Below are 12,362 nucleotides of genomic sequence, written 5' to 3' on the forward strand. Positions count from 1 at the left end.
TGTACTGAACAGGTAACCTTAACTTGCTCCTTCTGCCAGAAACAAAATTTGGATAAAAATATCAAGGGGAGCAAAGACCAGAGTATATTACTATATTTACCTGACTCATGGCTAAAATTTTAGTGTGAAAGCTATAAGGTCTCTGTTTGCATCTGTCTGTATGTATGTTTACGTACATATGCATTTATGTGTATATGATATTTTTCTACTTTCGGATGGTGTTACCAAATTAATTCATAAAATCCCATGAAGGAGCTCTGTGCAAATTAGCTTAGAGATAAATTAGCATTATATAAGTTAAATATTCCTAAAACTCCCAGAAATATAGAAACTAACCCCAAAACTTTTCAAGTTTACATGACTTGGGTAAACCTCTGGTAAATAAGACTAGTTTAATATTGTTGGTTTAAAAAAACAGGTATGTCTTCTGAGTTATCAGCAGTTAAGTATAATACGAGCATACATTTTTGTTGTACTTGGGTTTGCTAGTCAAATAAGCTTATGTTGTATCTACTAGATGTTTAAGATTATAAATATTATAAATTCAACCCAAGACCAAATATACAAGTAAAGATGTAGTAATAATGAATTGCTTGTTATCCATGACTTCTTGTATATCAAGTGTAGCAGTAAAAGAAAATCCACGTGTTTAACTTTTTTAGGTTTTTGCTTTTGCAAACTTGCCTAACATGCATGTGCTGTAAAAATAGTTAACAGAGAGATAACTTGAGATGATGGTGAGCTTTGTTTTATGTCATATGTCTGCATAAAAATAGTTTCCAAAATCTTTTTAGTACCTTGTAACCCTAGACTTATGTTAAATTAAGTATAGATATTCATTATAAAAATCTAGGTTATTTCTAAGTAAAATAAACTACTGAAATACTAATTACTGAACATAACTTTGTTTATATAAGTTGGCTTCTTTATTTTAATGTGATATAGAGAAGCTAAATGTATTTGAATCTGTTAATAAATGTCCTTTTGCCATATAAAAACACATGTCTCTAGAAATTGAAAGATGGTAAATGTATAAAATTTGCTAGCCTGCTACAGAATGCTGGCATGTGACAATTTGCAATTTTCTACTTCTTAGTCTTCCTGTAAAATAAAAATTAGTTAAAAATTATAATTAATGTATATAAATGAAACTACTAAAAATAATAAACAATAGGAGAAACAACTCTTTATGCAAGGTTTGTGAGGAATGAAGGATTTTTGTTGTTGTTAAGCAAAAAGAGAGTCATTTTATTCTAAATTGAGATCACTGCTTATTTCAGAACGAGAAAGAGAAAAAATATAGGAGAAAACCTGAATGGATATAGAGTTATAGAAGGTTTGCAAAAGAGCTAATCTGTGATCAAATTAGCTAAGATTGAATGAATTTATTTGTTTTTTGTTTTTGTTTTTAAATGAGCCCAATAATGTACTGATGCAAAACTAGAGTTGGGTTTTCTCTCTGTTAAAGTAATGAAGTTTTCTTGGATTATTAGTCTGATCTTAATAAGAGATCATAAAAGGATTTTCTTTATCTTTTAAGTAATCTACTTAGGAACAAAGATTCTATGTCTTATCGAAATAATTTCCTGTGCTTTATGTTGTTTTTATTATGTTACCCAAATCAAATCCTAAATGAAATCTTGAACTCTAACTGAGATAGATATCTCCCAGAGGGTTCCTGGAAAATCTCAAAGGATTTGTTTTTTCACCTTGTAAAGAAGGAAAGGTAAAAAAATAATTTGGTTTAAGGGGGCTTCCCTGGAGGTCCAGTGGTTAAGACTTCGCCTTCCAATGCAGGGGGTGTGGGCTCGATCCCTGGTCAGGGAGCTAAGATCCCACATGCCTCACGGCCAACAAAACCGATAGATAAAACAGAAGCAATATTGTAACAAATCCAAAAATGGTCCACATCAAAAAAAAAAATCTTGGACTTCCCTGGTGGCGCAGTGATTGAGAGTCCGCCTGCCGATGCAGGGGACATGGGTTCGTGCCCCGGTCTGGGAGGATCCCACGTGCCGCAGAGTGGCTGGGCCCCTGAGCCATGGCCGCTGGGCCTGCGCGTCCGGAGCCTGTGCTCTGCAACGGGAGAGGCCGTGGCAGTGAGAGGCCCGCGTACCAAAAAAAAAAAAAAAAATCTTAAAAAATTTTGATTTATTTGATATATTACATTACATGGGAAACATTGTCCAAAAAGAAATGATGCTTAACCTCCCCATGGTTATATTTGTGTGGGTAAAAATTTTTACTATATATATTTCAGAAATTGTATGAAGTTCATAGAAATTTGCCAGTATCCTTTTTATCCATCTTATGTCCTGGTATAATTTTGTCAGTTATAATTCGAGTTATTTAAACATTGTATGTCATAGAAATAACCAGATTTCCTTATTAGTTATATCATTTTTATAATAAACTCTCTTCAGATCTTTAACAATGACCATTTTTAAGTCTTTTATCATTCACAGATAATTTTTATTTTACTCTGATTCTTCCCTGAAAGCTCTTGCAGTCAGCTACAGGCAAGAGTGCCTTGTCTTCAACAAAAAGTGACTATTTCAGAGATCCATGGAAAGGACTATGGCAAGTACTCTAGGGTATAGGCTTCTAAAGACATTATTGCTTAAATAACTTTGAGACTCTACTGCTGGACCAAGTAAGGATTTCCAGAACTAATGGAGAAGCTGACTGGTTTAAACAAAACAAAACAAAACAAAAAAAATGCTAACCCAAGATCAAGCAGAACAAAAATCCATTACATGAAGAAGAAAAAAAAGAATATACTATAAAAAAATGTTTAGTAGAACAGAATAGAGAATTCAGAAAGAGATCTCAGTATATAAGATTACTTAATATAGTTGTTGTTTTAATGGAATAAAGAAAGTATGTGGATTTTTTTTTGTTGTTGTTTCAACACATTAAATAACGCTGGGGGAAAGAAACAAATCAGTTACATGGGACTGAATGAACTAATGACGAAGAATGATTATGATTTTTGTGGTTATTGATAAGGAACAATACTGGTTCTTTAATGTTTTATTTAAAGAAGCCCTTTTTATCTTTTCTCAAGCTCTCTGTAACTCATGACAATTTAGTTAATTATACTTTTGTAAACAGAAATGAAACATTTAGCTTTTCTCCCTACCTGATCTCTCCAGAATTCAGAAACTCTATTGAGTATTCTTATTTTCATGGCAGTGACTTTATTTGTATAGGTTCAATAAGAATCTGTCTTCCTTGTAACAGGACATAATTGGAAAAATTAGTTGTATAGACTTTGGTTGGAATGTCATATTTGTGAATGATAATCTCAAAGATATAGAATCTCATGTTATCAGATAGTTTTAAGGAACTAAGATTTGCATTATAGAGGCAATGCTTACAAAGCCCTTTTGGAGAAACCAGTCTGGTACCTGGTTTATAGAGTTCCCAGCCTTACAGATGAGTAAGGAAGGTCACTTCCTATCAAGCCCAGGAACCTTAGGATATTCTTGGAACCTTGAGAAGAGAGGAATTTACCCAAATGTGTAGGTATTACAGGCTAAATCTGGTGGTGAGTTCTTGGATGTGCTTCCTAGCCTTGAGAGGCTTTGAAAAGTCTAATTTGAGATTCTTTATGAAAAGTTCCAGCAAAGCAAACTTGAAAGGCCTAAGTGGTCAGTGACCGTTCTTGCTGCATTTATGTAAATAATCAGACCAAATCTAATGAGACCAGACTTATTTTGTAAACAAGAAAAAAATGGGGTGGGGGGGTGACTGTAGAGAGACATTTTAGGTTTCAGTGGAAAACTGTAGTGCACCCTTTTGGGTTATTAAATTCCAGCCTTGATCATTGTCTTGCACATATTGTCAATTTTCTAGTTTCCTCCAGTATCTGGCTACAGCTCTCCAAAATGTTTCCAATTTTTCTCCCCTCCTCCTTATTTGGCCTCATTGAGAACTAAAATTGCCCCTTTCTTGAAGCCCTGCAAGCTGAAGCTGGATGACCTGATATAAACTTCAAAGAAATCACCACAACAGATCATGTATGTACAACTTTCATGCTTGCTATTGTGTGGGCCATTCAGAAAGTTTGCTGGAACACCTGATGTGATCACCAAGGACATTGAAACTGCAAATGATGCTTCAAGCCCAACATGTAGATATCTTCTCAACTGTCTGCCCTCTGGACTCAGAAACTAGTTTTATAGTGTGCTCCAACCATTGATCTTTGTTTTTCTTTTTCTTTTCGTGGGAATTTCCCTCATTAAATGCCTGACTGCTTGCACCAGAAATCCTCTACTACCAAGTCTCAACCAATGGTTCAGCTGGTCCTTAAAGGACAAAAGGCAACCTAATGAGAAATGGACTTACGTTGTTCAAAGGAAGGAAGTCTCTCTTTCCTCAAATAAGAGCAGGGACTGACAAAGACTCTCTCCCTTAACTAAACTTTAGTCAGGTTCCACCAAACCCTTTTTTCAACTAGGCCCCATCCTTGCCAGACCTGCATTGTCCAATTTTAGCAAGAATCCTGCTAAATCAATTTAGAGAGAATTTCTCATCCTTGCTATCTGGTCACTCTCCATATCTAATAAAATTCTGCATCCCCCCTCATACCCTAGGTGATATCTGACCACCCTGGCTTGCCTTCAGCAAGAATTGTGTGTTTAACCAAAATCTTCCCTCACCCCCAAAGTTTTCTCTTAGTAATTTTCCTTCCACTGACCCCCACTCTGCTCCTTGGTTATAAATCCCCACTTGTCCTTGCTGTATTGGTAACTGAGCCCAGTTCTGTATTGAGATCTCTTTTCCCTTATTGTGGTAGTTCCGGAAAAAAACTTTTTTTTTACAATATCGATAGGATACAATCTGGAAAAACAATTACTATCAAATATGCACACTGACAGATATTTTAACTTTCAGCTGGATAAAGCCACTGATGTACAAAATGTGAATCAGTGCTTTGTGTACATATAGAATGTCTGTGAGGGAGCAATTCTTGACAGTTTTCTGTCCTATTTATCACTGAAAACCCAGGATATGGGAAAAGACACTTTGGGATCAGTGCTGGTGGAACACAGTTGTGTGAAAAGGAAGGTGGTACGTTGCTATTCAAGTAAAAGATGTGGCCTGTAATGATAATTTACATTGTTATATTTACAGAGAACACGTGGTGGTCAAAAATATGCCATTTGGTTTTGGTTTATTGTTGGAGGAAATACTGATAATTTTTAATACTATCAAATTGTAGTTTTTGAGTACATTTATGCCTTTTTGATATACCATGTGAGGAGTTGGACAGCAGGTAGGTATAAATCTGGCTCTGAGGAAAAAAGATGTTCATGTGAATTTTTAAAATGAAAGAGAGATAAAGATGTTTCTTCATGATGCTAATAATTCTGATAAGACCATTTTGAGTAACTTACTTGAATGACATGTCATAGCAATATATTTATTTAATATGTTGAATTGTTTGAACCTTTAGGCTCAAAATGTCCCATTTTTAAAGTTTGAAGTTGAGAGATTATGATTTGTTTTAAGAAAACTGAACTGTGATATAAATGGTTTAAACTTTGATGCTTTCTAATACAATTCTTTAACAATTTCTTTACTTCTGGAAAAAAATACATGATTTGTTGCCACATATGTTTAAAAGTCTTACATGACTATAAATGCAATATTACATACATAATACTTCATAAGAAAATGAAGAAATACTTTTTAGAACTAAATGCAACTAGAGGATAGATCAGGAATCGATTTACTCTGTCTCCCAAGTTGAAACAGTCAATCTTTCTGCTTTCATTTGTGATATGTTTATCAATTTAATGCCTGATGGAGTTTTTTTTTTTTTTTTTTTTGCGGTACGCGGTCCTCTCACTGTTGTGGCCTCTCCCGTTGCGGAGCACAGGCTCTGGACGTGCAGGCTCAGCGGCCATGGCTCACGGGCCTTGCCGCTCCGCGGCATGTGGGATCTTCCCAGACCGGGGCACGAACCCATGTCCCCTGCATTGGCAGGCTGACTCTCAACCACTGCGCCACCAGGGAAGCCCCTGATGGAGTTTTAAAACTCATCATCAGTGAGAAGTCTTTATAATTTCTAGGTTTACAGTAGTCCAAATATCCAGAATTTTCTGACAAAGCCACCAAATATTTATTATCATCCAACAATCTTTAATTGGGAATCAGGACTTTCTAATTTGGTAAAAGTAGTAAGAATAGAAATTGATTGGTCATGGAACTCAAGGTCTTCTTGCTCAAAGTCTTTGTCATTGGACCAGGCATTGACAGATTAGTAAGAGCACAAACAAAATACGATCTCTTTCACTGATAGGGAATAATAATAATAATAAATGTTGAAAATATTTAAAAACTATTGTGGTATTTCAGTATGGATGCTGAAATAATATTTGTCACCTCTGTAAAACCTTTGTAAAAAAAGGGGCATGTTTGTTGAGAGCTTACTCTAGACCAAACATTATTCTAAGTGTAATGAACTCATGTTAACTGTAAAGGAGCCAGTAATTTATGAACTGAGGCATGGTGAAAATATATAACTTATCCAAGGTCACCCAGTTGTTAATTGGCAGAACCAAGAATTGAACAGTTAGTCTGGTAGTAAAGCCTGAACTCTTAGTCTTTACCTGACTCAGGGAAACAGCACTCTAGGAGTCCCTGAGGTGGTCAAGTCAGCTGTAAGTGTTTTCTATTTTGAGGTCTTCTAAAGTCTTTCTCTACTTTTTTAATGTACAATTCTCCCACATTATTCTCCTACTTATTATTATTACTACTACTGCTACTACCACCAATGAATAATTGATTAGAATCCTTTAAGGAGAAAAGTGATTGCAAAGAAAGGGATGCTTTGGAGACAGAGAGAGGAAAGATCACTTTTATGGCCACAGGTCATTTCCTTCGTCTTGGCCATTTTTTTCTTTGGTTATCGGGGCCGAAGACAATTTAAGTGTCTTGTAACCTATCACCTCAAATCCCCTACATACCTCATTATTGCAAGCTCATTTGACAGTGTCTTTGTGAATCAATAGCATTACCTTCCCCCTTGAAATATTTGCATAGATCATGAGTTTAAAATGTTTAAATTTATAAATCATCTTTCCTAAAGTTATATTAAAAAGCTTTTTATGTATATAGCATTTAATGTATTTTAAAACATTGATTTTATATAACTTCGTTGAATATATTTTAACATTATTATCTGTTAAAGAATACATGAAAATTCAGATTTTAGTACTCCTCAAAAACATTAAAAAATATGTCAGGTTTTAGAAGATAATGTTTTGGCTTGTTTTAAATATACCAGCTTTCTGGCTGTTGTGTGCAGGACAGAGCTTTTTCTCTTTTCAATCTAACAGCGCCCTCTAGAGTGAAAGGTTTATAGAATTTGATAAAGGAGCAGTTTCACACTTTCAAATGTACTTGATCCATACCATTATGAGGGACAGCTTATTATTTAGAAGTAGCAAAGAGCTGAACCTAAATTTTTTTTTCTTAGTAAATATTCTTTTCAAGGATGCATTTTAGGTAATTAGAACAAAATAGAAGTAAGCTCGTTCATTGTAAAAATTTATTTTGTCTTGGTAGCTACACATCTTTTTCTCATCTTGTGAAACCAGTGGTACATAATTATATCTTAAAGTTGATATTTTTATAATATTAATAGTAAACATTGAACTTTTTGTTGACCTATATAACATGCCTAATTTATTGAATGCCTATTATGTATGTGATACTGCATTTGTATTGGGGAATACACAATAAATAGAGAATAAGTCACACCCCTGGTACTTATACATTTATTTCCACTTGTCTAATGTATCCGAGTGTGACCTATATTGGCTCTTGTATTAAAATTGTCTTTATTAAATTAAATAGAATATTACTATTAATATATATTCCTTCTTTATTACAGAAGAAAATACTCAGGAAACATCACAGGTGAAGAAAAGTTTGAGTGAAGAAGTTTCTCTCTATAGAGGTGACATCACATTGCTAGAGGTAGATGCTATAGTCAATGCTGGTGAGTAGTTGATTTTTTGTGATGTATTTGTTATACTGTTACCCTAAAGCTGGGTTCGAGTCTTGGTGGGTGTCAGGCCAAAAGACACAACCAAACCAAAGATTGGGAGAAGGAAGGACTTATTACTTGCAACAAGTAAGGAGAACACCAGGGATCTTTTCCAAAGCAGTGTCTCGCAGAACAGCAAAATTGGGGAAGTTTTAAGCTAAGGGTACTTGCGTACTCATGAAGGGACTTGAGTGGTGTATGTGTATTCATGAAGAGGCTTGAGCAGAGGAGAATTCAGTATAGAATTGGGGCAAAGGTCAACAGAGTCAAAGCTTTAGTTGATTGAAGTCAGAAAAGGTCGTCATCATCATTCCATCCTCCACCTTGATGGGGGCCTTAGTTCCTGCAGAACTCATACAGATTATTACATATATCCCTTGAGGAGGAACTAGGACTCTGTTTTATCGCTGAACTATTGTTTCTTGACTGCTTTTCCTTTGTTCTTGCATTCTTTCACTTCCCTTAAAATCATTAATTACTGAGACCTGTTCAAAGGCAAGCATTGTGGCCAGGCTTAGATCACAAAATGACTTAGGCCAAAAATGGCCTCTCTTACGTCAAGAAAGCCATGCCTGGTTCTCTTTCTCTGGGGACCCCCTGCCCTATCTGCTTATAATATGAGTATTTATTATTGAAAAATATTTTTTCATAAATAGGAATAGAGGTATTTTAGAAAAAATATCCCTTCAGGAATAGAAATATCATGTATTTACCTTCATTAAAAACATTGAAGGTTTATTTTGTGTATGTGATACAGTTAACGTGCTAACTCTACATGGTATCCATGCTAAGTTGAAACTAGGGTACTGGACCACTGGAAAAGTGACATTGTTGGCAGAAAGTTCTTCAGAAAGAACTTTAGCAGCTGTATTATAGTTGGTTTAATGCTTGAATTAATAGTTGGCCAACAAAGAAACAACTTCATCAAACTTTTTCTTCTTTTGACTTTGTAAAGAGATGATTGATCTACAGAAGACAAAAGTAAAATATAAAGAAATTATTTCTGCAATTTCCAAACCTCAGTTGGTTGTTTTCAACTTTTCATGCTTGTTTTTAATGTTTTATTTTAATTATTTTAGTAATTAATGATCTTAAGTAATTTTTGTTTTCAAACATTGGGAGAATAACAGAGTTAACTTATGTTTAATTTTAGTTTATTTCATGGTGGTCTGTATATTCTATATATTTTATTATGTGGATGTATATCAAGAAATACATAATAGTTGTGATTCTATAAAAATAAATATCAATAATAAGAGGATATTTAATTATTTCAGTTTGTGTTTTGTAAAGTTAGGCTCTTTGCAAGTTGAAAGTGTCAAAAACAAATCTAGACTTAGGTAAAAAGAAGAGGCTTTATTCAAAAAGATTATTATAATAAGGGGTCGAGGGTTATCTCAATAGGAAGAGGAGGAATATTGCAGTAGGAAGAACCACTTTGACCATGAGATCTATAAGCATCTCAGTTCAAGCAGAAAAGGGCTTTTCTTTTTCAGGGAGAAGTGAACAGGCTGGAAAGAATTCGATGTGGGGCAGTGGGATGAGAGGGTGGCATGACTGGACAGTTGATCAGGGAATGTTTTTCCTTGAGGCCAGCTGATTATTGGGAGGGAGTCTTTAAAGAGGGGTTGCTCACCTTCTATTGCTCAAGGGTGGCCCAAAGTTCAGGGGCTTGGAGGAAGGAGAGAAGCCTGAATAAATTTAGGTCAAGTCCAGTTAACAGGCATTGATCGACCAGAATGGTCAATGGGGACAAATAGTTCAGCTAATCATTTATGAGATAAACAATGGGAATTTGGAGTGTCTGTGTCTTGGTCTTGTCATAGGTTACAAGGGGTCATCGTGAGTTTTATCTAAGTTACATGGGGAAGAGTGGTTCTTTGCAGTGAGCTGTTTCCAGGAACACAAAGGGGGTGGGGGTAATTTCTTGACAGTCTTTGCTTTCCAGGAGTACAGAATTCACATGAAGTTCAACGTTGTCTCAGGTTTCCCTCTGGTGATTGAGTAAATTCACAAAAGATAGTAGGCCTTGGTAGGTGAACGGACAGGTCTCACGGAGAAGTGGAGCACTGTTCAGGATACAGCATAGTGTTGGCCAGCAGGAAGTGTGGAAGCCTGCTCAGCCTGTTCCTCTCTCGGAAGTGACTGTCGGTTGCTAGGTGCTGTATCTGCTTTTCCGTAATTAGAGCTCAGTTTTTCTCTTTCTCTTCTTCTAATGCCTTTGTATTTCCTTCCTCCTCTGGGACCTCTGTAAAATGTAAACTCTTCATGAGAGAGCATGTGTCTGGGTCATTTAATCTTCACCCAATGTGAATCACTCCTTTTGGATACAATTCCATCCTCAGATCACCTCATTCCTACAGGTCTCCCTTATATCTGGTCTCTATGGGCTGCTCATTTGTGGCTCTGGGTAAACAAGATGCTTTCTGTGATACGAGGGGCCTCTGGAGAAGACAGGCCCTTGGAAAGAGTCTCATCAACTCCTTTCCAGTACAGAGGTTTCATCGGATACTCTCGTAGTTAGTAAGTCATCAATGATTTATTTATTTATTTATTTATGGCTGTGCCACGTGGCATGCAGGATCCTAGTTCGGCAACCAGGGACCAAACCCGCACCCCCTGCAGTGGAAGTGCAGAGTCTTAACCACTGGACCACCGGGGAAGTCCCTATCAATGATTTATCTAGGAAGTTCCTGAAGTCTATAAACATGTGAACTTTAATTTAAAACAATTAAAATTAATTAAAAACTATATATACATCACCAGCCTTCCTCTATATTCTTGTAATTTCCAGCCATTGATCCCAGTTCTGCCCTACGGAGTATAATCAATGACATTTATTTCCTTCTTAAATACCTTAAGACCATTCTCATGAGTTTTCTCTTTCTTGTTATTAACATAACATTGAATTTGCCATGTTAGCATACTTCATAATATCAGTAATTATGGTTTTTCCTGAGTTTTGTTAGCTGTATACCTGTTTATCTCCTCACTGAGGCTACAGACTAGTGTCTTTTTCACTTTTTGTGTCATCTCCCTAAGCAATGTCTTGTCCTTATGTTCTTAATAAACACCTGATACTATGTATTTATTAAATTGAAATATATGCAGTTGGATTTGTAGCACCCATAGCACATTCAGCACTGGGGACTTGACACAGTGAACACAATTTTGGCTCTGATTTTAAAAAAACGATTTTTTTGATATTTTTCTGATCAATCAATAAAAATAATTTGGGGGGTAACTTTTAGCAAAATAAAATAGTGCTAAACAGGAAAACATCACTAACAGGAAAACATCCCATCACTATTTTGATTCTTTGTCCTTGCCTGTATGTGTAATTTTTCGTAGCTGTCACTTAGTGTACAAGGGTTTGATGAATTTATATGAAGGCAGGCAGCAACTTCCAAAAACCATTTGGCACCTTTAGCTTACTTCTCTGGCTGAGATAATTATAATTTGGCCATGTTCTACATCTCACAAGGACAACCTCATCAGGAAGTACTCAGATAGATGGAAAAGAGATTCCAAATATACAGTGTAATGACTCTATTTTACAGCTTTCTGTGGTGCCGCTTGTTTGCCTGGTGTGTCGGGAGAGGAACAGCTATTAACCTTTCAGGTGAACAAGGCAACATGGCAGGAAACTCCAGAGCTGCCTCTAGTGAGAGGGGAATGAGAGGCAGTGTGCCCAGTCAAGGTGCCAAAGCAGCCCAGTCATCACTTTCTATCACTTGTAAAGCTCTCTTTCCATGTCCATATTGGACATTGGAACACCTGGTCTTAGTTGCTATTAATGAAATGATTTGATATTTAAAATTTTTTCCCAATAAAGTACTTTTTGAACTTTCTTAGAGTTCTTTAAATGTGACCCAGGATGAGCCTCCTATATATTATATTCTTCTCTGTAGGAAATAATGCATATTTTGTATATTTTAATAAAATAGATTTTGTAGGCAGTAGGGTACATAGGGAAGTAACACAAATTTTAGATTCAGGCAGACCAGGTTCCAATTCAGACTCTCGTACCCAGGGCCATTTTTTTGTTTAAACTTTTTATATTGAAATAATTATAGGCAATTGCAAAAATAGTACAAAGAGTCTTGTGTAAGTCCTGTAGCGATAGTACAGTATCAAAACCAGGTAATTGGCATTGGTACATTGCTATTAACTAGCCTATTGACCTTATTCAAGTTTCAACATTTTTTAACCGGCGTTCGTGTGTCGTGTGTGTGTGTGTGTGTGTGTGTGTGTAGTTCTATGCAAGTTTATGCCGTGTATAGATGCTTGTAACCACCAC

At 35.8% G+C, this 12,362-nt stretch overlaps 1 protein-coding gene across 5 annotated transcripts in view; it reads left to right on the plus strand.

Annotated features, from left to right (window-relative positions):
• The window catches only part of MACROD2 (mono-ADP ribosylhydrolase 2), a 1,974,865-nt gene that overhangs the window by 64,446 nt on the left and 1,898,057 nt on the right, over window positions 1-12,362 (plus strand). For all 5 annotated transcript variants that reach the window (XM_029221509.1, XM_029221512.1, XM_029221511.1 and 2 more), the window contains exon 3: window positions 7,907-8,014. In XM_029221509.1, the coding sequence (XP_029077342.1) occupies window positions 7,907-8,014 (108 nt within the window). The remainder of the gene's footprint in view (window positions 1-7,906; window positions 8,015-12,362) is intronic.

The sequence above is a fragment of the Monodon monoceros genome, unplaced genomic scaffold (genome assembly GCF_005190385.1).
Source record: "Monodon monoceros isolate NGI ecotype Baffin Bay Population unplaced genomic scaffold, NGI_Narwhal_1 Super_Scaffold_13, whole genome shotgun sequence".
Taxonomy (NCBI): Eukaryota; Metazoa; Chordata; class Mammalia; order Artiodactyla; family Monodontidae; genus Monodon; species Monodon monoceros.